Here is a 26107-nt window from a genome sequence, read left to right on the forward strand (position 1 = left end):
CCGCGCGAGGCTTTAAAAGGCTCGCAGCTGCTCGAGACCGCGTGACCGCTGCTGCGTCATAGCGCGTCAACCCCCCCCTCCCGCCCAGCCTCCCACATGACTTCCTCTCCCCGCGCTCTCCTCTCTTCCTCTCTGTCTCTCGCTTCTCTGTCTCTCTGTGTCAGAGGGGGAGACAGAGGTCAAGGTGGGGGAGGGGGTCTACATCAGTGGATCAGACGGAAGGAGCCGCTCTCGTGCTGGCGGAGCGGTTTATGACTGAGTGACGTCCCGGTGATTGACGTCACAGTGGGGGGCCTGAATCGGGAGTCAGAAACATGGATAACCTTGAAGGGGTTAAAGGGATCGATTTGTTTCGCCGTTATTCAAAAAACTACCACTAAGGGGGCGTCCCAGAGCGCGTATACCATATAGGCTCAGTCCTAAACGCAGCGACCCGGGTAAGAGTCCTGCCCGTGGTCATTTGCTGCATGTCCTCCCCTCTATCTCCCATACCTTCCTCTCTATGTCACTCTGTAATAAATCATTAAAATGCAAAAATAAATCATTAAAAACTAACACTTAACCTGTTCTGAACCTGGCCTGATACTGTTCTAAACCTCGTCTATAGGCCTGGTCTAATGCAGGTCTTAACCTTGTCTTAACCTGGTCTGAACCTAGTCTAAACCTGGTCTAATGCAGGTCTGAACCTGGTGTGAACCTGGTGTGCTGATGGACCTGGTTTCTTGTGGCCTTCATAGCTGATCAGCCCCAAACCAAAGGTTGTTCAACCTGAGCCTGGACCTTGACCTGCTTCGGTCCAGGGTGGACCACGCGCTGAAACTGAGCTGGATTATGGATTCTAGATTGTGGACTGTATATTATAAATTATAGATTGTTAAATCCTCCAGGAAGTGCAGGTTGTGGAACAATTCAACATGGGTCCTAGTATACTGATTAATTATATGCAGGAAGGTACTTTGGAAATAGAATAGTATCTGTAATAGTAAAACATACTATATTATGTATTAAATACTGTTATACTTATTATTAATAACTATTTCATTCTAGTTGTCTGAAGTCATGTACTTTAATATAAATGCATTAATATTCAATGCTTTTTCAAATCAGGGTGCAGAGCACCCTGATTGTTAACATCCCGTCCACCATGGCAACCAGCAGCTCACTCTGCGCAGGAAAGACAACTTTAGGGAAATGACCCGGAAGAATTAAGGTACTTTTTGCAATGCTTCCTTTTCTATCTCCTTCAGCATAGGGTACACTGGTGCTTCCTCTACGATGGAGGGGAGGTGATGCCGTCCCAAGAAACCTTGCGGCAGCAGCATCTGAAGCGACGCAACATAGCTGGTTGCTTTCTTACAGTCCTATGGGGTCATATGTTGATCATGAGAAGGGGAGGAAGCCTCCGTCCTCAATGTCCCGCCAACTTGGAAAACGGGTAGGCCCTGTTCCTCTGCAGACTTCAGTTCCCACCCCGGTATTGCACTTTATTACTCAGAACTACAGGGAACAGCCCAAAACAGGGTGGTATATCGAGTGGCTCCTGGGTTAGCTCCGCCCACCTCCGGAACATCGCGGTCCGGCCCAGCAGACCCATGAGCAGACCCCTATCCATAACATCCAGCATCACGTAAGTGGGGAGGAAAGTGAGCCACGGAACTTTATGACACCATGTGACCTGCAGTGAAATCACTAATACACACCTGTCACTGAAACCCCATCCCCCGGTTACCCTAGCAACTCAGATTATTACAGGCTGTCCGACTGAAATAGCAAGGACCCCCCCCACACACTTGTAGGCATCCAAACACAAACACACACACGTACTGACTGACCCATACACACACACGCGTACTGACCCACACACACGTAGTGAAACACACCCGTACTGACATACGTGCATGAACGCACGCACACACAAACAGGATGAGCCAACAGCATGCAAACATAATAGCTAACAGGAGCAGGGTTGCCAACAGTCACGCCCCTGGCGTGACTCTCACGCTTTCACCATCAATCTCACGCTGTCACGCACACGCAAGAAATGTCACGCCAAAATAAAAAATCCTCCCGTTCATTTTCTGCGGGAGCAGACTAACAGCTGTAACATCTGCCTACCTACAACGTGATCACGGCAGTATTCTCTGATCGTTGATTCGCTGAAAACCACGCACCTGATACTAAGTTGCGTTTGAAAAGGTCAGAGAGAGTTCAGAGCCGGAGTCGGAGCCCACTGATGCGCGTTTGGGGATGGGTCGGTCGCGACCGATCCGTTCACAACCAACGAATCCCGAACGTGAACGACAAGAACTTGTTCCCCAAAACAAGAAGAACTGGTTGAGAATCGGGCTAGTGGCACTACTTGAGAATCGGGCTAGTGGCACTTTTAAATTCCCCAAATGATTCAAGGTGGCCCAGATTGTACATTTTGAAAAAGCGTTTCCATTCTTTAACTTTTTTTCATAGATGAGGGTTTATACTAAACGAGGACTATTTTGTATAAAACATTTTTTTAGGGTTATGGGTCGTCCAAAAAATTAGCCGCTCACAATAATATTTTAGAGTCTCACTCCAGCCAAAGTCCCAAAGTTGGCAACCCTGCAGGAGTGCTAACACAATATCTAACGATATCTCCCAGCATGCTAATAGAAAGTTGAAGTGATCATGATAATGTTATTGTCTGATTGAATCTGTACCTAAATTGATTGATTGATTCAAATTGTCGTTTTTATTTTGGTGTGAGTTATGCATCATAGGCCCTCATCCACCAGAGGGCGCTGTTTCACTGAGGTTTCCGTTACCAATGTAATGAATCAACCAATCAATTAAAGTTACTACGTGTACGATGTGACATGCACCAACCGCGTTCCCAACTGAGCAGGTTTTATAGTGAGACCTTAGTGAGAATGAGTTGCGTAGTGAGCGTTTGGGCGGATATTTGGACCGGTTTCCAGGACCTACGTGACATCCAAACGCAGGTTAATGGCCAAAAGGTCGGCTCTTTTCAATTTGAAAATTGTACGTTCATAATATCCACTCACGCCATTCAATCGTCTGTTTATTACCGACTTTTATTCTTGATTTAATTATGGTAATTACTTACATTGGAGTATATATGTTATCATCTCAACCCATGGGGCTCTGAATGCGAGTGCGTCAGCAGGCTGCAGTTGACTTATGCCCTGTTTACACCTACCCGATAGTGGGCCCCGATGGTGCCCGATGGCTAAATCAGCAGCTATCGTTATAACATCGGCAAATAGCGTGGTTGCATCGGGAAACACCGTTACTCTTCCCGGGAACATCGTTAGACAACGGGAAGAAACGGGAAGAAATGCTCAATGATCGGGCAACATCGGCAAAGAACGAACATGTTTGTTAATTTTGGGTCTATCGGGGTAGAATCGGTTACCAGAGGTGCGTTCAGAATCGCAAACATAGGCGAACGTTCGCGAACGATTTTAAACATTTTCCGTTAAACGAACATAAGCAAGCAAACATTTACGAACATAGGCAAACTGTCTGAAGAGGTAGTTCTCCACAAACACTTCGGCTATGTGACATTCGTTGCCATGGCATTAAACTAAACTATATTGAAATCATTTACTCCTTTCCTACACAGAAAGCAATAGATAAAACGTTTCATATAGCCTATCTACACCCTTACTTCAACTGTTGTCTTTTGTATCCTAAAATGCGATTTGAACGTTATATCGCAGTAAGTGGGTACAACTTCGGTGACGCAGCCCTCTATTCTTGAATTTTCCGTACTGGTTGTCTGCAGTAGGCTTTCAACGAGGTCGACCACTTGCAAACCCTCTTCTGTAAACTCTTCCATTAACATGGAGGCTGCCGCTAATACCATGGCCTTCGTATCCATTTTTTTCGTTTACAGTTTGTTTAGAACGGTGTTCAAAAATCGTTCAAAATTAATTGTTTAATGTCAACGCGTTCGTTGCGAACGTTCGCCTATGTTCGCTGAACTTGAACGCACCTCAGGTGTTGTAGGGTAATCGGCTATAATCGGGAATAGAACGGGAGTATAACGTAAGACATCGCAAATCGTTCGGGAATTATCCTGGGCACATCGGCTATATTCGTTAATCTTCCGCGCTTTATCGTGTTTTATCGTCTTTATATCGGCAACCTCAACACACGAAAGACCCTCGAGAACCCTAGACAAATAACGATTGTGAGTGACCAGATTGTGTTAAGGAAGACCCTCAATCTGCCACTTGGGTATAAATAGGGGGTGATGGATGGATGTCCTACTTTTATAATTACAGGGTACTTCGCCCATTTAGAACCGGCGTTCTATTATTATAAAATCGCTATTATAATATAAATAAATATATAAATAAATATCAGTCTAAACCAGTCTCCCCTTTGCCTTCTCCCGAAATGACGCCAAATGACGCCAAACGCGTCATTTGACATGTTTGGCGTCATTCGAAATGACGTCAAATGACGCCAAACGCACTTCGGGTGTCTTCCCTGTCATAAATCGTTATGTTATCGTTATAACATCGGGTATGTGTAAATGCTACCCCGATAAATTGACCCGATCATACATTTTTAGCCCGATGTCACCCGAATCACCCCGACTTCCACATCGGTGGTCCATCGGCCATTAGCGGCCATTAGCGGGATGGTGTAAACGGGGCATTAACGACCAGACGGGGCGCCAGTGATAATCACCTTCAATCAATTAGATTAAAGGTTGGGTATGGAATTCTCTTTTTTGGCCATTTTTGCAAAACTACTTGAAATACTTATCATAAACCACTTACAGCCACTGAGGCCCCGTCCACACGAAGCCGATTTCATGGCGAAACCGCAAAGGACTTGTACGGTTCGGCCTTCCGGCCACACGAAGCCGACGAATCCGCTGACCGAAACCGTAAACTTCTGAAACCACCCTCGGAGGTGGTTTAAAATCTACCCGATTTGGGTTTGGATTCGTGTGGACGCCTGAAACCGACTGAAACCGTAAACCATGACGTCATCGCCCCACCCCTTGACCCTCTAGTCTAGCCAATGACTGTTAAGCCTGCGGAGTCTCAGAACTCACAAGAACAAAGATTTCTGTAGCAGAAGCAGCGCCCCTTATGGGCCTGGAATGTGTACTACAGCGTTTCTACAGATCTACCCGGTTTCGCTTGACTCCGTCTTTACGGAGATACTCCGAAACCGGATAGATCGAAACCGTAACGGTTTCGCCTGTTTCGGCTTCGTGTGGACGGGGCCTGAGTTAGAAGTACTGACATGAAAATTAAACAAGTCAATCACCAGCCAATGATTTCCAGAACCACCGAGTGGCATTGGACAGTATGACCCCGCGCATGACCACTTCATGCACGTACTCAAAGCTCCTGACCCAGAGCAAGCTTCTGTTTGTTGTTATCCTGCGGTAGCTACTGGAGCTAGCTAACTAGCTAATGTAATTATAATCATAATATAGCAGATACATAGATACAACATGTACTATATATATGTATTAGACTCTACATATATTAGATAGTCCATATATGATAGTACATATATATTAGATATATAAAGGTAGCAGAGATATATCAGGTGGAACATACCATTTTTAATATTTTGTCCATTTATTTTCACACAGTCCAAAACATATGACAGTAGTTCAGCTCACATATATACAGTATATATAAAAACAAAAATATATAAATATGTATACAATATATATATAAAAACACACATGTTTTTATGTATACATCAACAAATTTATAAGATATATATAGGCTATTTGCACAAAGTCTAATATCAGCGCTCAGCTGTGATTGGCTGCTACAGACAGGGGGCGTGGTGTCGCAGCAGCACAGGGTCCACCAGACTGTTCTCCAGGGGCAGGTGGACAGAGAAGTGAGTGGGCGGAGCCTGAGAGCGCTGGCGGGGGGGAGGGGGGATGGGCAGCTCAGAGTGGTGGGCGGGGAGGGGAGGGGTGAAGAAGTAGGGGTGGAGCAACGCCTGAGAGAGACAGAGACAGAGAGAGTTAATATAGTTTGTGTTTGTATAGAGTGTGTGTGTGTAGTGTGTGTGTGTGTGTGTGTGCATGTATAGAGTGTGTGTGTGTGTGTGTGTGTGTGTGTGTGTGTGCATGTATAGAGTGTGTTTGTGTGTGTGTGTATGTGTGTATGTGCATGCATAGAGTGTGTGTGCATATATAGAGTGTGTGAGTGTGTGTGTGTATGTATAGAGTGCGTGTGTATGTATAGTGTGTGTGTAGACAGTGTGTGTGTGTGTGTGTATGTATAGAGTGCGTGTGTGTATGTATAGAGTGTGTGTGTAGACAGTGTGTGTGTTAATGTATAGAGTGCGTGTGTGTGTGTATGTATAGAGTGCGTGTGTGTGTGTATGTATAGAGTGTGTGTGTGTGTGTGTGTGTGTATGTATAGAGTGCGTGGGTGTGTGTATGTATAGATTGAGTGAGTGAGTGTGTGTATAGAGTGTGTGTGTGGAGCACCTTTGCAGCAGGACACCTTTGTTTTGGGGGGTAGACCAGGAAGCTGCTGAGCAGACTGACGGCCTGGGGAGAGGAGTCAGGGACCAGGTCGTCCAATGGGAGGGCAGGATTCTCCTTGAAGGTGATCTTATTGTAGTCCGGCAGCTCCACCATCTCCTGCTCACAGGGGGGCAGCGGGGGGGCATGGTGAGTGGGTGTGCGTGCGCCAGTTGGTTGCGCATGTGTTTGGGTGAGCATGTGTGTGTGTTTGTGGTATGTGTGTGTGTGTTTGGGTGTGTGTGTGTTTGGGTGTGTGTGTGCGTGTTTGGGTGTGTGCGTGTGTTGCGCGTGCGTGTTCGTTAGTTGCGTGTTGGTGTGCGTGCACGGAAGGCGGGAAGGGTCAAAGCTAGGCCTCAATGTATTTGTGTGTACAGTCCAAGGAGATCCTTCTCTTGAACTTAGCATGAACCTTATTCAGCCAGTTTTGTCATCACCGACTTGGGTAATCACGAGGACATGGTTCATCACCGATGACCCATGACAGACCGCAGCAGCCAATCAATGATCCCTGACGGATCCGGTTAGTGGTCTCACCGGCCAGGTCTCCAGTGTGGGGGTGCCCAGCACCCTGAGCACACAGCACAGCTGCTCAATGTCGTTCTCCCCCGGGAACAGAGGGGAGGAGTTAACCAGCTCCCCGAAGACACAGCCCACCGCCCTGCGCATACACACACACACACACACACACACACACACACACACACACACACACACACACACACACACACACACACACACACACACACACACACACACACACACACACACACACACACACACGTTGTATAATTTAGTAATGGTTGTGGTAATATTTAGTATAGCTTGTAGTATGATTTTGTATTAATTGTAGTATTATTGAGTATTAGTTGTAGTATTATTGTGTAATGTAGTATTATTAAGTATATGTTGTAGTATTCTTTACTATTAGTCGTAGTATTACAAAAGGTTTTAAACTTCTGTTGTCTTACCAGAGGTCGACGCCTTCGTCATACTTCCTGGCGCCGTAGAGCAACTCTGGAGCTCTGTACCACCTAGCATCAAACACACCTAGCATCAGGCTAACCTAGAACCAAACACACCTAGCATCAGGCTAACCTACAACCAAACACACCTAGCGTCAGGCTAACCTAGAACCAAACACACCTAGCGTCAGGCTAACCTAGCATCAAATAAACCTAGCATCAGGCTAACCTAGCATCAAACACACCTAGCATCAGGCTAACCTAGCATCAAACACACCTGGAACCATAACAGCGTGTGCTAGCATCTGGCCAGGCTAGCAACTAGTACCTGGTATGTGTGCTAGCATTTGGCAAATATATATCTGCTAGCACCTGGTAAATGTATTAGCATATGTTAGCTAGTAGCTAGTACCTGGTGGCCACCTGGTGGCTGTAGAGTCGCTGCTGCTGGCTGGAGAAGAGTCGGGCCAGACCGAAGTCTGCGATCTTCAGGTGACCGGAGGAACTGATCAGCAGGTTGGCAGGCTTCAGGTCCTACACAAGCACACGCACACACACACACACACAAACACACAGACACACGCAGGCACACACACATAATATAATCACATGCCTCTGCTGCACAAAATTCCTTTGTGTTTTGGCTGAAACGTGATAATATTTCTGATACATTTCTGAAGTGATTTAAGTGTATCTCAGGTGAAATTCAAACACTGAGATCCAATCTTCAGTCTGGGCGGATTGTTCTAGGAAGGAGGGGTCGTTGTCCCATGGCGGGACCACGCCCATCTCTGTGATAATTAGTTTGAAGCTAGTACCGTCATTGTGTATGAGCGTTGTAACCAGCGGAGTCTAACGGGTCAGGGGGGTGACTGGGTGAGGATGGGTGAGGAGGAGGACCTACCCTGTGCATGATGTTGTTGTGGTGGAGGAAGGCCACTCCCTTAAGCAGCATCATCATGTACCCTTTGACCTGGGACTGTGTCAGAGGTCGCTGGGTGTTCCTGATGACCTCAGAGAGATCTGACAGCATGAAGTCAAAGACCAGTACAAAACCAGTACCGTGAGGAAACACCTCCTTCAACCGGACCACCTGGAGAGAGGAGAGGGGAGGAGGGGAGGAGAAGAGGAGAGGAGAAGAGGAGAGAGGGGAGAGAGAAGAGGAGAGGGGAGGAGAAGATGAGAGGATATGAGAAAGGAGAGGAAGTTTGGAACCGATGTAAGATTGGTAGGTAAGGGTGTAGCAGGGGAGTTGGAGATCTAGGTATGGGTGTAGAAGTTAAGTAAGGGACCGACATGAGGATGGAAGTGAGCTCGGGACCTAGGTAAGGGAGTAGGAGGTTAGTCAGGGACCTAGGTAAGGGGCAAGGAGGTAAGGGTGTAGGAGGTGAGTCAGGGACCTAGGTTAGGGTGTAAAAGGTAAGGGTGAAGGAGCTAAGTCAGGGACCTAGGTAAGGGGGTAGGAGGTAAGGGTATAGGAGGTGAATCAGGGACATAGGTAAGGGTGTAGGAGTTAAGAGTGTAGGAGGTGAATGAGAGACCTACATAAGGGTTGTCCTGGATCTCCTGCAGAGCTTTGATCTCCCTAAGGGCCTGGTTGGGGATGCCCTCCTCAGACCTCCGCAGAGCCACCTTCTTCATGGCCACCGTCTGCCCCGTCTGCAACACACACAGCATCATTATGTAATACACCTCCAGTGGTGTAGTCTACGTGATACGCAGGTATACGCCGTATACCCACTAGGAACGCACCAGGATTTGCGTATACCCACTTAAAAATGTGCACGGATACGTATCAATCGTCTTGTGACAGATCTTTCACTTCTGTGTTTATTTTTCGCAAATACCGGTTGGGTATAACTGCAATAAAATACTTTAAGCAGGGGAAGTTATCTCCTACATTCACCATTCATAAAATTCCCCCTGCGCGCTCACGCTCTGCCCTGTCTATGTTACGAAGCGCGAAGCTGCCCCTGCATCTCTGCACGTTAGTTGGCGGGCCGAGCCCCTCCTTCTCGCGTGTGTGTGTGTGTGTGTGTGTGCGTGCGTGCGCTCGCGCGTGCGTGTGTCCAGTCCTCCCATATTAATGTGTAAACCACATAATAAGTAGTCAACAGAAGACAATGTTTTAATCCCACTTTATATCTCCTTGTTACTTTTAGATGAGAACCCCTTGGCCAGCCTTTCAGACTGGGTGTCAGGCTAGGGAATTTAAAAACAGGCATCCTTGGTTAGAGTGGAGGGAAAAAAAGTTAGCTAAATGTCAGCCAACATACAGTTGGTATACACAATTGAAATTCATAATGTTAATCACTATGCAAATGGGAGTATAGCTAATTCATGGTCATTTTTAAGGTGCAGTAATTTCACACTTTTACACAATTCAATTACTGTATGGTATGTTAGATAACATCAGTAAGAGCTCAAATTAGAGCAATTGAAAGAGTGAAACATTAGTCTCCTGTCATCTCCTTCTCATGCACTGGTTAGCCATGGTTGTAAACAGTTCATTAAATTATTTTGAGTAGATTTTGTCCTTGTTTAGCATGTGCTATTGCTACTATAGACATACAAAGGACAACTTTTCATTTTTGTGTTCTATTTGTTCATACTGTTATTAAAACTGATAAACCTACTCAGCTTTCCATGATTGTTGATAATCGTTATACTCTTAAATCAGCGGGTTGTAGACCCCTGCGTTGGTGAGTGTGGTGTGACACCCCATAAGCGCCACACACGTACACGTACCGGTGGGACGGGTTTGTATGAGGCTAGGAGGGAATCATCACAGTATACCCACTACAATAAAGTAGACTACACCACTGTACACCTCAGCACACACGCACGCACACACGTACACATACACACACACACACACACACACACACACACACACACACACACACACACACACACACACACACACACACACATAGTGTTTAGTACCTCGATGTGTTTGGCTTTGAACACGATGCCGTGCGCGCCCTCTCCGATCCGACCCAAGATGCTGTACTGGTCCATGGCGTCTCCTAGGCAACCACACCTAACAACCCCCGGGCAGCGCCCCCGCTCGAGCCCGGCGTCTGCCCGGCGTCAGATCCACGGAGCTCGAGCTTTCGTAAGCACGAGCCTGCATGCGGAGGCTCCCCGTGTAGTCCCTAAATGTTCAGTAAAAGAGCTTTGTACCGTTAGTGTCTCCTGGTCCACGGTCAGTGTCGGTGGTTCAGTGGCAGGACAGATCATGTGACCGGAAGTAATGGTTTTATGAAATAATAGTATAAATGTATTATTTCCTACATTCATTTGAAATTTCGACTATCAACTTTCAAACTTGACTGTGGATATATAAATAATGGATATTTCATACAGTAAAATGTTTGAATTTCGTCTTGATGTAGATCAGAAGGACCGTGATCAGAGTTCCAAAATATTTCTGCAAAGAAAAAAACAACAGTTCAAACATAATTCCAAAAACGTTCAAATAGTTTATTTAGGAATACATCGTCAGGAACGATACCATGGAGTGTTTTGTGAGATATTATAGTCGGCATACAGGCGGGCTTTTAATCTGATAACTACTTTCCGGAAGTGGCTAAGTTGCTGCTTCCCGTGGGCACGCGAGTGGAAAGCGCTTGATATAAACATAATGCAGCTACAGAAGATACCTTTATCTAAGTCCAGGTGAAGCCTCAGCAACATGGCGAGCAGAGACAAGATCCTGCAGTACGAATCCTTTATAAGCGATGTTCTGAAGAGAGACCTGCAGTAAGTACTACACAAACACATACTGTACCACTAACATACACAGTACCACTCTCACACGCGCACACACACACACACACACACACACACACACACACACACACACACACACACACACACGCAGTACTACACGCATGCACAAAGTACTACACACATAGACACTTAACTTGTACACACACTAGTCTGTATAGTATTTCCACGTTATGAACACTAGCACTATAACTCAGGCGGCTATGGTCCTCTTCTGTGGCAGGAAGGTACTGGAGCAGAGAGATGGAGTTTATGAGAAGATCAGCCAATATCTCCAGCTGAAGAACACCATTCAACGCCTGCAGGTAGTCTCTCACACATACACACGCACACAGATTATGAATCAAGTATGCCCTGTGAGTCTGAGGTTGTTGGCATGCTAATCGAGCGTTTCCATGGGGTTTCAGGAATCTGGAGACAGTGAGCTGAAGACTGAGGTGGACCTGGGATGTCACTTCTATGTCCAGGCACATGTGTAAGACCAGGACCCCCAATACACACCAGGACCCTATAGGACACGCCAGGACCCCACAATACACACCAGGACCCCACAATACATACCAGGACCCTATAGGACACACCAGGACCCCATAGGACACACCAGGACCCTATAGGACACACCTGGACCCCACAATACACACCAGGACCCCTCAATACACACCAGGACCCTATAGGACATACCAGGACCCCTCAATACACACCAGGACCCCACAATACACAGCAGGACCCTGTGTTTGTGCTTCCTGTCTGGGGTTGATATTGATGTATCACCTTATCCTGTAGGGAGGACTCCTCCAGGGTCTTTGTGGCGGTGGGCTACGGCTTCTTTGTGGAGATGAGCCACGCCGAAGCTCTCCGCTTCATAGAGAAGAAAACCAGGCAGCTGAACGCGTGAGTTCCCCTCTATTGTATCATCTGGCAGAGATCTTCCTTTGAGAGATCTTCCTGTAAGAGAGATCTAGAGATCTTCCTGTAAGAGAGATCTACAGATCTCCCTTTTGAGATCTCTCCTTGGGAGCGAGATCTGTGAGAGATCTTCACTCGATCTTTCTCTGAGAGGTCCTCCTGTAAGAGAGATCTAGAGATCTCCCTTTTGAGATCTCTCCTTAAGAGAGATCTTCCCTTGATCTGTCTGTGAGAGGTTTTCCTGTGTGACCCTCGTCTCTCCTCAGCTTCACAGAGCTGCTCACCAAAGACTCGGCCAAGATCAAGGCTAACATCCGCATGGTGCTGGAGGTGAGTACACCGTCCTAGGTGGAGCACTAGAATAGGAGGAAAAGTGGTAGAATCATGGTCGCAGAGCAAGCATATTGGTTGTACAATTTTAAACAATTTGAACCTGGGACAACTGTAGATTAAATATGGACCTAAAGAGCGAATATTGCCTGGGACTTCCTTCTTGATTGCCTGCGTAAGATCCTAATTGCAATGGGGCATCTGTGGCCCTTTGAATAGTCATGTTTTGGACATCCTCTAAAAAGGATGTAATGATGCTGTAATGATGAGGTCATGATGATGTAATATTGAGGTCATGATGATGGAATGATGAGGTCATGATGATGCATTGAGGTCCTGATGATGGAATGACGAAGTCATGTTGAAGTCATGATGATGTAATGAAGAGGTCCTGATGATGTTTGGATCTGCAGGATTGTGTTGTGTAGGTGATGATGTAATGGTGTGGTGTCGATGAGGGTCTGATCATGTTCAGATGAGAGTGATGTTATGATGATTTGAACATGAGGTTGTGATGATGTCGTTGCAGGGTCTGCGGGAGCTGCAGGGTCTAGCTGAACTCCCAGAGGAAGACCAGCAAGGAGTCTAGGAAGGGGAGGAGCCTAAATCTCTGTCTTCTTTAGACCTGTCTATATTCGTCAGACCTGTCTGTCTTCTTTAGACCTGTCTGTCTTCTTTAGACCTGTCTATAGACTCTAGACCTGTCTTTATTAGACCGGTCTGTCCTCTTAAGAGCTGTCTGTTGGTTTTTCTTTATAATACATACATTACCCCAACATGATGTGCTTATGTTTGAACAATATGTATATACTTCTATTAGAATAAAAGTAGCTATATTCCTATGAACTTCTATGTGTGATGTTATGTTATGTTACTCTATGTCTGGGTTGCATTGTGTAAAACCAGCAGTGGCCAGCAGGTGGAGCAGCAGCGATTGGTTCCTGTTGGACGAGCGTTAGCGCCTCAGCGTGTGCGATGTTTTAGCAACCTCTGTTCCCATCAGCATCACCATGGAAACTGGATGCTGAATAGGAAAGAGTGGTGTACCAAAATATATCAAAATTACACACACACACACAAAATATATATATATACTCAATCACACACGCTGTACATTTAGACACGTGTGGCTAATATCTTTCCGAGTGATTAACCCTGAATAAAGAGAAGCCCGAACAGAGGGATCTGGATAGTGATGATATTATATTATAATGTGTGCGTCTCTGCCAACCATTACGTCACGTCATGACGTCCCTGGCTGCTGCTGGCTAGAGCGCAGCGAGGGGGCGTTCTGTCAAAACAGGAAGTGAGGAGGAAAACCAGTTATATTTTAATGTTTTTAATATTTAATACAATAAGTTAAGAACTTAAGAGATTGGTCCGTGACCAGAGTAAAAGCAGCCAGGGCTCTGACAGCATACCCGGGCTCTCCTCTGGACGGTGCAGCGTTGCTGGGAGGTGGGAGTCTGAGCAGAAGGCTTAACGTTAGCACGGGAACGGCTATCTAGGTGCTGTTATCACGGGAAGGTAGGGGCTAAGTAGCTGGTGTTAGCACGGGAAGCTAACGGCTAGTAGCTGGTGTTGTGGACCGACCACCACTAACGGAGACCCTCCGAGAGGGGAAGACCACCGCCTCGGGTACGGCCCTTCAGCTCCGAGACGAACCCTTCTTAGCTAGCATCTGGTTGCTAGTTAGCCTCGGCTGCTATCGGCGCCGTGGAGCCAGGCATGGAGGGGGCGATGGTCTCCACCTGCAGCCGGGATCAGCGCCTCCAGCTCGGCGGCGGAGCGGACGTCCTCCGCCCCTGACTCCTGACGCCTGACTGCTGCTGCTGCAATTTTGGGAATCGTCATGATTTATCGATGTGATTAAGTTTGTTTTATTATTATTCGCAAGGCACTGGTATGAAATAATATAATCTGGAGAAGATGGATTCAAACCCGCTGATCAATGGTAAGATTAACTAATGTTGAGTTCACGGAAGAACCGAACACACACACACACACACACACACACACACACACACACACACACACACACACACACACACACACACACACACACACACACACACACACACACTGGTCAGGAAGTCTATAGACTAGTTAAGAACTCAGTCTGTTAGTTGTTGTTGGTGTGTAGTGTGTGTGTGTGTGTGTTACCCTGGTAACGTGAGATGAAAGGTCACCATGGTGATGGGTCCTGGATGCTTATTGGCTGTCTGAATGTAAATGTAACTAATTAGAATGCAGGAGTTGTCTCTCAAACCGTCTCTACAGCCCCACAATCTTTCTCACTCTCTCTGTTTATATCTCTCTGTTTCTCCCTCTTCCTATCTCTCTGCCTATATGTTTATATCTGTCTCTCTGTATTTTTCTCTTCCTCTCTGTTTGTGCATTACTCTGTTTCTCCCTATCTCTCTCTCTCTCATAAACAATAATAAGCATCATGTAAATAAAGATAACCAATAGAGGAGGGATGGTGTTCACTCTCACACTCCCTTGTCCACGTAAGTCTGACTTCAGTAAGAAAGAACTGGATTGGTGAATAAAGCAATATAAATAAAGCAAAGCAGTTTAAAATGAAAGGCAAATGCTTTAAAGGTTAAATATATGAATTGCAGAAGAGTACAAAGATGAGTGAATCAATGAAGTCCCTTGAACTAAACCACACGATGACAGACCTGGTCTTTTGACCCGGTTCTGGGCCAAAGATGGAGAGACGTGTTCATTACTCATCTCCATCCCAATGCCCCCCCGCGATGGACCCCTCCATCACTCCTCTCCATAGACTGACCTGTTCCCCTGCCCCCCTGTCCCCCAGCCATGGACCCCTCCATCACCCTGTGGCAGTTCCTGCTCCTCCTTCTGGACGACGCCAGCCAGCGCCACCTGATCACCTGGACGGGGGAGGACGGGGAGTTCAAGCTGCTGGACGCAGAGGAGGTGGCCCGCCTCTGGGGCCTGCGCAAGAACAAAAACAACATGAACTACGACAAGCTGAGCCGCGCCCTCAGATACTACTACGACAAGGTACGGCTACTACGACCTCAGATACTACTATGACAAGGTACGGCTACTACGACCTCAGATACTACTACGACAAGGTACGGCTACTACGACCTCAGATACTACTACGACAAGGTACGGCTGCTAAGACCTCATACTACTACGACCTCAGATACTACTATGACAAGGTACGGCTACTACGACCTCAGATACTACTACTACAAGGTACGGCTACTACGACCTCAGATACTACTACTACAAGGTACGGCTACTACGCCCTCAGATACTACTACGACAAGGTACGGCTACTACGACCTCAGATACTACTACGACAAGGTACGGCTGCTACGACCTCAGATACTACTACGACAAGGTACGGCTACTACGACCTCAGATACTACTACGACAAGGTACGGCTACTACGACCTCAGATACTACTACGACAAGGTACGGCTACTACGACCTCAGATACTACTACTACAAGGTACGGCTACTACGACCTCAGATACTACTACGACAAGGTACGGCTACTACGACCTCAGATACTACTATGACAAGGTACGGCTAATATGACCTCAGATACTACTACGACAAGGTACGGCTACTACGACCTCAGATACTACTACGACCTCAGATACTACTATGACAAGGTACGGCTACTACGACCTCAGATACTACTACGACAAGGTACGGCTACTACGACCTCAGATACTACTACGACAAGGTACGGCTACTACGACCTCAGATACTACTACGACAAGGTACGGCTACTACGACCTCAGATACTACTACGACCTCAGATACTACTATGACAAGGTATGGCTACTACGACCTCAGATACTACTACGACAAGGTACGGCTACTACGCCCTCAGATACTACTACGACAAGGTACGGCTACTACGACCTCAGATACTACTACTACAAGGTATTGCTACTACGACCTCAGATGCTACTACGACTGCGACTAGTGCTACTACCACAAGGTACCGCTTCTACTGCTACTACTGCTACTACAACAAGGTACTGCTAGTGCGGCAGCCCTGATGCTGTCCAAGCCATAGCTCTGACACTGAGATACGTACCACTATGATGTGTTGAGCTCACTGTGGCTGGTGTCTCCTGCTCTGACACTAAGCTACGTACCACCATGATGTGTTGAGCTCACTGTGCTGGTGTCTCCTGCTCAGGACACTAAGCTACGTACCACTATGATGTGTTGAGCTCACTGTGGCTGGTGTCTCCTGCTCTGACACTAAGCTACGTACCACCATGATGTGTTGAGCTCACTGTGGCTGGTGTCTCCTGCTCTGACACTAAGCTACGTACCACTATGATGTGTTGAGCTGACTGTGGCTGGTGTCTCCTGCTCTGACACTAAGCTACGTACCACCATGATGTGTTGAGCTGACTGTGGCTGGTGTCTCCTGCTCTGACACTAAGCTACGTACCACTATGATGTGTTGAGCTGACTGTGGCTGGTGTCTCCTGCTCTGACACTAAGCTACGTACCACTATGATGTGTTGAGCTCACTGTGGCTGGTGTCTCCTGCTCTGACACTAAGCTACGTACCACCATGATGTGTTGAGCTGACTGTGCTGGTATCTCCTGCTCTGACACTAAGCTACGTACCACCATGATGTGTTGAGCTGACTGTGGCTGGTGTCTCCTGCTCTGACACTAGGCCACTGTGACGCTCTTCTGTCCTCTCAGAACATCATCAAGAAGGTGAGCGGCCAGAAGTTTGTTTATAAGTTTGTGGGCCAGCCGGACAACCTGCTGCTGGACGTGCTGAGGGGGGGAGACGAGAAGCGGGACCCCTTGGACCCCAACAGCCAATCCAAGAGCCCCGGGGAAGGGGCAAACAGCTGTCCATCAAAGGGCCTGATGCAGGTGACACCTTAATATGAGTTCATATATATCGAGCAATATCAATAAATATAGTAATTTACCTATGATGTAATTTATCTATAGAGCTATACTGAATACTACGTATGATGTTATATATCTTTAGAGCTATACTGAATACTTAACTATACTACATATGGCGTTATATATCTATGGAGCTATACTGAACACTTGGTTCACTACTTGACCACATATTGTTGAAGGCGAAAAGCTGAACAGTGATTGGTTGTATTACAGCGCACGTCGCCTAGCAACACCCAGAAGAGCTGTCGTAACGACTACATGAAGTCAGGGCTGTACTCCACCTTCACCATCCAATCCCTGCAAAACGCTCCTCCGGCTCGGCCAATCAAAGCAGAGCTGCTCCTCTCACAGGAACCCTCTGCTAAGGCAACCAGGACGCTGAGAGAGGTAGGGACCCCACCCTCCACCACAGCGGCGCCACCACCCTGTTGGGTGGAGCCTCCACAACCCCTGTCAAGGAACGCTCAAGGGATGGGATGAAATTCAAATTGTTCCACTCGAGCAAACTGTTAGCACAAGAAAAGGCGAAATATTAAAAGATTGATCATGGGATTTGATTCATCGATATCCGAACATTGAAATGAAGATAAATTTGAAACAGAAAATTGATTATTTGAAAGCAGCCCTAATCTTCAGGTGTGTTTGCGATGTCTCCCCAGGTGGGTGTGCTTTCAGAGTCCTCCCAGCCACTAGGGGCAGCCAGTGGAGAAGGTCTTCAGGTGATGGTGAGCCAGTGCTCTCCAGTCCCCACCCCAGCCCCGGCCCCCAGCCCCCAGCTTGCCGCCAGCAGCACCGCCCGCACCCAGGTCAGCTATACTTTAGACCAGGGGTCCCCAACCTTTTCAGCATCAAGGACCGGTATGATTCTCCGAAAAGTTTCACGGAGGGTGGGTGGTTGGGTTATGTTGCGCAGAGGTTGCCAAAAATGCAAACATGTTATATGCAATCTAACAACTGCATATAGACTTATGGCATTGCGAAGTGAATAAAAAAAATAAATAAAAAAATAAAATTAAAATAAATAAATAATCTTTCTCTGCGGACCGGTACCAAATGACCCACGGACCGGTACCGGTCCGCGGACCGGGGGTTGGGGACCGCTGTAGACCACCAGACGAGATGTTAAACCAGGTCTACTGTAGACCACCGGACGAGATGTTAAACCAGGTCTACTGTAGACCACTGGACTAGGTGTTTAACCAGGTCTACTGTAGACCACCAGACGAGATGTTAAACCAGGTCTACTGTAGACCACCAGACGAGATGTTAAACCAGGTCTACTGTAGACCACCAGACGAGATGTTAAACTAGGTCTACTGTAGACCACCAGACGAGATGTTAAACCAGGTCTACTGTAGACCACCAGACGAGATGTTAAACCAGGTCTATTGTAGACCACCAGACGAGATGTTAAACCAGGTCTACTGTAGACCACCAGACTAGATGTTAAACCAGGTCTACTGTGTGTGTGTGTGTGTGTCCTCCTCCAGACTGCTGCTCCTCCTCCTCCTCCTCCTCCTCCTCCTCTCTCCGAGCCCCCCCACATCTACCTGACCAGCGTCACAGACTCCCTCACCCCGCTCCTCCCCCTGGCTTCTCCGCCCAGGACCTCTCCCCTCCCTCCGGCGGTGGACGAGAGGGTCGGCACGCCTCCTCCTCCCCCCACTCCGGTCTTTGTCGTCATTAAGTCTGCTCCTCCTCAGCACCAGGCTGCCATGGCGACCGGGCCTTCCACCGCTGCCCCTCCCCTTATGGTGGCTCCTCCCCCGGTCATCAAGGAGGAGATCCTGCCCTCCGAGGAGGAGCTGCTGGGGATGGTGACCCTGGAGGAGAAGGAGGTGAAGACCGATGGAGGGAGGAGAGGGGAGGGACAGAATGATGGAGGAGAGACAGAATGATGGAGAGAGGAGAGACAGAATGATGGAGGAGAGACTGAATGATGGAGGAGAGACAGAATGATGGAGGAGAGACTGAATGATGGAGGGAGGAGAGACAGCATGATGGAGGAGAGACAGAATGATGGAGGAGAGACTGAATGATGGAGGAGAGACTGAATGATGGAGGAGAGACAGAATGATGGAGGAGAGACTGAATGATGGAGGGAGGAGAGAGGAGAGACAGAATGATGGAGGGAGGAGAGACGAGAGACAGAATGATGGAGGGAGGAGAGACGAGAGACAGAATGATGGAGGGAGGAGAGACGAGAGACAGAATGATGGAGGGAGGAGAGACGAGAGACAGAATGATGGAGGGAGGAGAGAGGAGAGGCAGAATGATGGAGGGAGGAGAGACGAGAGACAGAATGATGGAGGGAGGAGAGACGAGAGACAGAATGATGGAGGGAGGAGAGACGAGAGACAGAATGATGGAGGGAGGAGAGGGGAGAGACAGAATGATGGAGGAGAGACAGAATGATGGAGGAGAGACAGAATGATGGATGGATGAGAGAGGAGAGACAGAATAATTGAGGGGTGATAGCAGAGAGACAGAATGATGGAGGGATGAGAGAGGAGAGGACGACATCATGACCTGGTAATGAGTGTGTGCTGCCCCCCCAGGAGGAGTGCGGAGCAGACGATGGAGACCCTCCGCTCTCCATAGTAGAGCCGGCCCATCCTCCCTGCCCCCGCCGGGAGCCCCCCTCAGGTACACACACACACGCACACACACACACACACACACACACACACACACACACACACACACACACACACACACACACACTCCACCCATCTGATGGTGTGTGTGAATGGAGCGAACACCACTGTATGTAAGTGTGTGTGTAGACCTGTAGTAAGTGTATGTAGAGCTGTAGTAAGTGTGTGTGTGTGTGTGTGTTTCAGAATCTTCGGCGGGGCTGGCTGCAGTTGTTCGGGCGGGGCTGATGGAGGCGGGGCTTCCTGCAGGTGTTCGGGCGGGGTTGACGGAGGCGGGGCTTCCTGCAGGTTTTCGGGCGGGGCTGACGGAGGCAGGGCTTCCTGCAGGTTTTCGGGCGGGGCTGACGGAGGCGGGGCTTCCTGCAGGTGCTCGGGCGGGGCTGATGGAGGCGGTCCCTCCCAGACCCAAGAAGCCGCGGGGCCTGGAGCTCCCCTCCTCCACCTCCCTGCTGCACCCGGGACTCTCCCTGGACAAGGTGCTGGTCCCACTAAAAACCTGATCAATACCTCTGATCGATACCTGATCGATCACTGAACGATCGCTGATGAACCACTCTGTGTGCAGGTCAACGCTGCGGTCAACAGCCTGCTGGCTCCAGGCTGCGGCTCCAACACACTGACCCCCTCCGTCATCACCTCCCACTCTCTGGTACTGCTCCTCCACCTCATCCACCCGTTACATCAGCCGCTCTGGGTGCAGAGCTTGAGGAAAAAGACTTACCTCTCTCTCTCTCTCTCTCTCTCTCTCTCTCTCTCTCTCTCTCGTTCTCGTTCTCGTTCTCGTTCTCTCTCTCTCTCTCTCGCTCGCTCGCTCGCTCTCTGTCTTTCTCTCTGCGTGTGTCTCTCTCTCTCGTTCTCTGTCTTTCTCTCTGCGTCTCTCTCTCTCTCTCTCTCGTTCTCTGTCTTTCTCTCTCTCTCTCTCTCTCTCTCTCTCTCTCTCTCTCTGTGTGTCTCTCTCTCTCTCTCTCTCTCTCTCTCTCTCTCTCTCTCTCTCTCTCTCTCTCTCTCTCTCTCTCTCTCTCTCTCTCTCTCTCTCTCTCTCTAGACTCCAGTGCTCTTGACCCCCAGTCCTCTCCCGTCTACGATTCACTTCTGGAGCACCTTGTCCCCCATCGCCCCTCGCTCCCCCGCCAAGCTGTCCTTCCAGGTGATCACACACACACACACACACACACACACACACACACACACACACACACACACACACACACACACACACTGTGGGTGAAGACTGTGCTTAAGAATGTTGCTTAAGAATCATTATTACGATTATTTGATGCATTGTCATAAGTACTTGTGTCGTATGAGTATTATTATAGCAGCTATAGTAAGTAGTAATAACTATTATCCTTTTGGGGTGCTCTAGGCTGTATATAATACAGGTTAAACTGACTTAACATACTGTATATAATACAGGTTAAACTGACTTAACAGGCTGTATATAATACAGGTTAAACTGACTTAAAATATTGTATATAATACAGGTTAAACTGACTTAACATATATAATACTGGTTAAACTGACTTAACATAGACTATATATAATACAGGTTAAACTGATTTAACATATATAATACTGGTTAAACAGACTTAACAGACTATATATAATACAGGTTAAACTGACTTAACATAGACTATATATAATACTGGTTAAACTGACATAACACTGTATATAATGCAGGTTAAACTGACTTAACACTGTATATGATACAGGTTTATTAGACTATATCATTCAGGTTGAACTGAATCTATGTGTGTACATTGGTGGAAGCTATAGCAGTGCTCTTGATATTTTCTGCATCTCTAATTAATATCATTAGAGCTACTACCTTGTTGTGTTTGCACTAGTACTAATGCTACTCCTGTCCCTGGTCCTCCAGTTCCCCACCAACGGCTCCAACCAGATCCACATCCCCGCCCTCAGCGTGGATGGCCTGTCCACCCCTGTCGTGCTCTCTCCCGGACCCCAGAAGCCCTGAGCTGCAGCCCCCCTCTCTGGGCAGGGCCTGGCAGGAGAGTCCCAGGCCTTGGTGGAGGCCTGAAAGGAGGCGTTTGATTGGCTGTCAGTGGTCGTTAGCGGACAGGAAGGAGAAGGTCTCCTTGCCTCGGCCGTCTTTAGCGTCATGGTGGAGTCCTTGGGCGCTAGGCAGCTAGCCTAGCCCCGGAGCGCTAGCTGGATGCTAGAGTGTGTTGGCCTGATTCATGCTAACCTGGGAGCTAAGGTTCAGAGGATCCACAACATGGGAGAGGCCTAGCGGGATGCTAACACCTAGCTTGAGTCCGGACGACTGGCTACTGTGCCAACTCAATCAAGCTAACGCTGGAACCATTTAATGTTATTTCTTTTTTGTCTTTGTTTTAGTTGATTCTTTTTTTTATGTTATTTATTTCATATTTCAGCCCATAAGACCTTGTAAGTTTGAATCTGAAGATTGCCTCAGTCTTCACGTTTACAGAAAGCCCTCACCTTACCCTAAAGCCCCCCCCCCCCCAGAGGCCTGTTGATTGGCTATCATGCAAGCCCCACCCTAATCCCCTGACCAAAGGCCTGTTTATTGGCTGTCCGTTTATATAGCCCCGCCCCAATGCCCTCACCACAGGCCTGTTTATTGGCTGTCGTGCCAGCCCCGCCCTAATCACCTTCTGCTGGAACTGTCAATCCATGCTGTTCGTTAATTGCTGATCCTAGGATATCTGGCCCCCTATTGGAGCAGCCAGAGATATGAACCAGCCAATCACGGCCGTCCTGGGCTGTGCAGGACAGCAGAGGAGCTCAGCGTTTGTACCAACGTTTCTTACTCTAGACAGCGTTTTATAAAGAACATTTAGAGAGGTGCTGCCCCTCGGGATGGGGGGGGGGGGGGGGGGTGGATGATAGAGGAAGCTGCTCGTCATACCCCGGCACACAGTGCTGCCCCCGGTGGCGGGAGAGGGCAGTGAAGACTTTTATAGCCAGGTTTCTGGTTGTCGTTGTTGTTGTGGTTTTTAAACACTGACGGAGGCTTAATCTCCGGTTGCCATGGTGACCTGACTGTTGTTGTTGTTGTCGTTGCTATGTTTGTTCGGGGAGGATGTTTCCTCTATAATCCAGTACCCTGAGGCCAAGGTGAGTCCACGACTAGGGGTCATCCTTCAGCTGTTGCATAGCAACCACCCGCCTAGGTGCGAGAGCCAAAATGGCTGCCACTCTTATCTAACCCCTTCTTCCTCTCCTCTGTCTCCCCCTGGTGGTGGTTTGAAGAGCTGCTCATGAATAGAGTCGGGGACCAAAGAGTCCAACTGATGCTCCTCCTTGATTTATTTACACATCTGGTCTTTAAGGACCAGTATTGTGTAGTAATATCTGATGGGTCTTTAGTACTCAGATTGTTTAATAATGTCTGATTGGTCTTCAAGCACTATATTTTAGTAATGTCTGATTGTTCTTAAACGACTAGGATCGTTTAGTAATGTCTGATTGATCTTTATGGACTAGGATTGTTTAGTAATGTCTGATTGGTCTTAAACGACTAGGGTCGTTTAGTAATGTCTGATTGGTGTTAAACGACTAGGATCGTTTAGTAATGTCTGATTGATCTTTATGGACTAGGATTGTTCAGTAATTTCTGATGGTCTTAGAAGCGTTGGAGCATTTAGTCAATGTCTGATGTTCTTTAAGGACTATCGTTGGGTAATGTCTGGTCTTTAAGAACTATTGTTTGGTAATGTCTGATTGGTCTTTGGGGACTATCGTTTGGTAACGTCTGATTGGTCTTTAAGGACTATCGTTTGGTAATGTCTGATCGGTCTTTAAGGACTATTGTTTGGTAATGTCTGATAGGTTTTTAAGGACTATCGTTTAGTAATGACTGTTCTGTGCTCTGAGCATGACTAACATTTACAATCTATTTTTGTACAAGCGACTAGACGGTTCTTCATGTACATACGACCGTCAATTCATACAGAGATGTTTATGGGATCATTTGAAAAGTATAAAGCCTTAATTTTAAAAGGAAAAGTATGCCAGATATATATATTAAATGTTAAGATTTCTTCACGATGTGCATCTATTAAGGCAGGTGTGCTGTGATAGTGACAAGCCATTGGTTCTTCAAAGTAAAAGCGTGAACCTTGATGGGTTCGGCTCATCAAGGTCATGACTGTCAAGCTAACTGCACCAGCAACATGAGGGATGTTCTTTGTTTACATGAGAAGGTGGGGTTCACGTTGCCTGCGTTCTGGGACTTATGAAATGTACAATGTCTGTAGCTGCACTTTTATTGGAACACCTGGGGTTGAAACGTCAAAGTGTTGTTGAGAGGGTTAAAGTTCACCCTCGCGTTCCTCTGAGACTGTTCTCTACTGTAATCTTTCTGGTCTAAACCACAGAGTCTACTCCCACTCCCTGTAACTATGGAGACCTGGTCTAAACCACCTCCTGCTACCACAGAAACCTAGCCTACACCCATTCCCTGTTACCACGGAGACCAAAACCACCTCCTGTTAGCACGGAGACCTGGTCTACAACCCCTCCCTGTAACCATGGAGACCTGGTCTACGCCACCTCCTGTTACCATGGAGACCACAACCACTCCCTATAACCATGGAGACCTGTTGTAAACCAACTCCTTTTACCATAGAGACCCCCCCTCCTGTTACCATGGAGACAACAACCACGTCCAGTTACCATGGAGACGGCAACCCCCTCCTGTTACCATGGAGACCGGCTCTACGACCCCCTCCTGTTACCATGGAGACCCCAACCCCCTCTGTGGTGGAATGCCGGATGAGAGGCTGATGTTCTGGGGGACCAGAGATGAATCAGTGTATCCAATCACAGTACAGACATTTAACTACCACCTGATTGGCCAGGAGGGGTGACGTTGTGATTGGTGTAAATAGAGAAGCTGTAATTTTGTGTCTGTACCAAACCAACGATGGCTGCAAGCTATTCCTGATGTCTTGTTTCTGTGGCCTATCGTTGCTGTCAGATGTGCATGACCCCGCCCCTCCCTGGCCCCTATTGGCTGGCTGGGGGTTTATTGATGATGGGGGCGGGGTTAACTATATTTTTCTGATGTTCCAGAGCTTAAGATAAATGATTTTTTTATGTCATAGAGGACAAATAAAAATGACTTGGCGCTCTCTGTCTGCCTGCCGTTCTGTCTGACTGCCTGTCTCTCTGCATCTCTGTCTCTCTTTCTCTTCCTTTCCTGTAAGAATCACACACACGTAAGTACAAACACATAAATGTACCCAGATACATTTAGCCAACTAGTTTATCCAACAATGTCCTCATATGAGAATATTAAATATATCTAAGTAATATATGATATACTATCATATACAATATTCTATCATATGATATATAAGTAAGATATGATATACGATCGTGTACAATATTCAATAAAATATTTTATATAAGTTATATTGAATATACTTCATATTCTATCATAAAATATTAGAAAATATATTTAAGTAATATATATTATAAACAATATACAAGTCATTGAATACACTATTGTATTCAATATTCTATCATAATATGTAAGTAATATTGAATATACTTTATATTCTATAATATATAAGTAAATATATATAAGTAATATGTATTATGTATAATATATAAGTAGTATTGAATATATACACACCTATATACTATAATTATCTTAGTTTATTATACATTTTAGTATAATATGCTCTAGTAATATTACAAAAATACTAGAAATTTTATCGTTTATTGTTTATTGATCCAAAGAAGATGGATTAATTTTCAGTTGACCAGGCCGTCCACTGGATTTAAAACTCCCAGTTCAGTTCGGCCTGACTGACGTCAGAACTACGGATCAGTTTTATACCTTCGGTCCCGGGATAACATCTCCATCTTTCGCTCCCCCCCCCCCCCCCCTCTCTCTCTCTCCCTATTCCTCTCTCTATTCCTCTCTCTCTCTCCCCCACAGTCCTCTCTCTCTCTCTCTCTCTCCCCCACAGTCCTCTCTCTCTCTCTCTCTCTCTCTCTCT

General features: G+C 47.1%; 3 protein-coding genes across 4 annotated transcripts; 2 read left to right on the plus strand and 1 right to left on the minus strand.

Moving 5' to 3' along the window:
- Nucleotides 1–5570: 5570 nt before the first annotated feature.
- cdk20 (cyclin dependent kinase 20) lies at nt 5571–10724 on the minus strand. Its single transcript, XM_030366940.1, has 8 exons — nt 10429–10724; nt 9028–9141; nt 8387–8575; nt 7895–8016; nt 7489–7551; nt 7055–7178; nt 6482–6637; nt 5571–5985 (listed from the first exon to the last, which is right to left on the minus strand). Exons 1-8 carry the CDS (start codon nt 10501–10503, stop codon nt 5806–5808), a joined length of 1023 nt encoding a protein of 340 aa, XP_030222800.1. The 5' UTR covers nt 10504–10724; the 3' UTR covers nt 5571–5805.
- A 329-nt stretch (nt 10725–11053) lies between these two features.
- uxt (ubiquitously-expressed, prefoldin-like chaperone) lies at nt 11054–13356 on the plus strand. The gene is made up of 6 exons (XM_030367348.1): nt 11054–11247; nt 11498–11579; nt 11682–11749; nt 12058–12165; nt 12447–12510; nt 13040–13356. The coding sequence occupies exons 1-6, from the start codon at nt 11180–11182 to the stop codon at nt 13097–13099; spliced, it is 450 nt and encodes a 149-aa protein (XP_030223208.1). The 5' UTR covers nt 11054–11179; the 3' UTR covers nt 13100–13356.
- A 410-nt stretch (nt 13357–13766) lies between these two features.
- On the plus strand, nt 13767–25245 carry elk1 (ETS transcription factor ELK1). 2 transcript variants are annotated; one of them, XM_030366439.1, is made up of 11 exons: nt 13767–14464; nt 15335–15543; nt 17233–17412; nt 17665–17838; nt 18111–18257; nt 18942–19289; nt 20010–20097; nt 20295–20584; nt 20674–20757; nt 21154–21255; nt 21988–25245. In XM_030366439.1, the coding sequence occupies exons 1-11, from the start codon at nt 14440–14442 to the stop codon at nt 22084–22086; spliced, it is 1746 nt and encodes a 581-aa protein (XP_030222299.1). In that variant the 5' UTR covers nt 13767–14439; the 3' UTR covers nt 22087–25245. The 2 variants fall into 2 exon arrangements, with proteins under 2 accessions (XP_030222299.1, XP_030222307.1); XM_030366447.1 differs by lacking the exons at nt 13767–14464; nt 15335–15543 and adding an exon at nt 16323–16409.
- The last annotated feature ends 862 nt before the right edge of the window (nt 25246–26107 follow it).

Source organism: Gadus morhua, chromosome 1 (assembly GCF_902167405.1).
Source record: "Gadus morhua chromosome 1, gadMor3.0, whole genome shotgun sequence".
In the NCBI taxonomy this organism is placed as follows: Eukaryota; Metazoa; Chordata; class Actinopteri; order Gadiformes; family Gadidae; genus Gadus; species Gadus morhua.

Bases quoted from the DNA above. Each gene is read 5' to 3' on its own strand.
- elk1 (XM_030366439.1), top strand. From the start codon at position 14,440: ATGGATTCAAACCCGCTGATCAATG. The intron at 14,465-15,334 runs GTAAGATTAACT...CCTGTCCCCCAG, and splicing joins TTCAAACCCGCTGATCAATG to CCATGGACCCCTCCATCACC. The intron at 17,839-18,110 runs GTAGGGACCCCA...ATGTCTCCCCAG, and splicing joins CAACCAGGACGCTGAGAGAG to GTGGGTGTGCTTTCAGAGTC.
- uxt (XM_030367348.1), top strand. From the start codon at position 11,180: ATGGCGAGCAGAGACAAGATCCTGCAGTACGAATCCTTTATAAGCGAT. The intron at 11,580-11,681 runs GTAGTCTCTCAC...ATGGGGTTTCAG, and splicing joins ACACCATTCAACGCCTGCAG to GAATCTGGAGACAGTGAGCT. The intron at 11,750-12,057 runs GTAAGACCAGGA...CTTATCCTGTAG, and splicing joins TTCTATGTCCAGGCACATGT to GGAGGACTCCTCCAGGGTCT.
- cdk20 (XM_030366940.1), bottom strand. From the start codon at position 10,503: ATGGACCAGTACAGCATCTTGGGTCGGATCGGAGAGGGCGCGCACGGC. The intron at 9,142-10,428 runs GTACTAAACACT...TGTGTGTTGCAG, and splicing joins TCAAAGCCAAACACATCGAG to ACGGGGCAGACGGTGGCCAT. The intron at 7,552-7,894 runs GTACTAGCTACT...GTTTGATGCTAG, and splicing joins AGCCACCAGGTGGCCACCAG to GTGGTACAGAGCTCCAGAGT.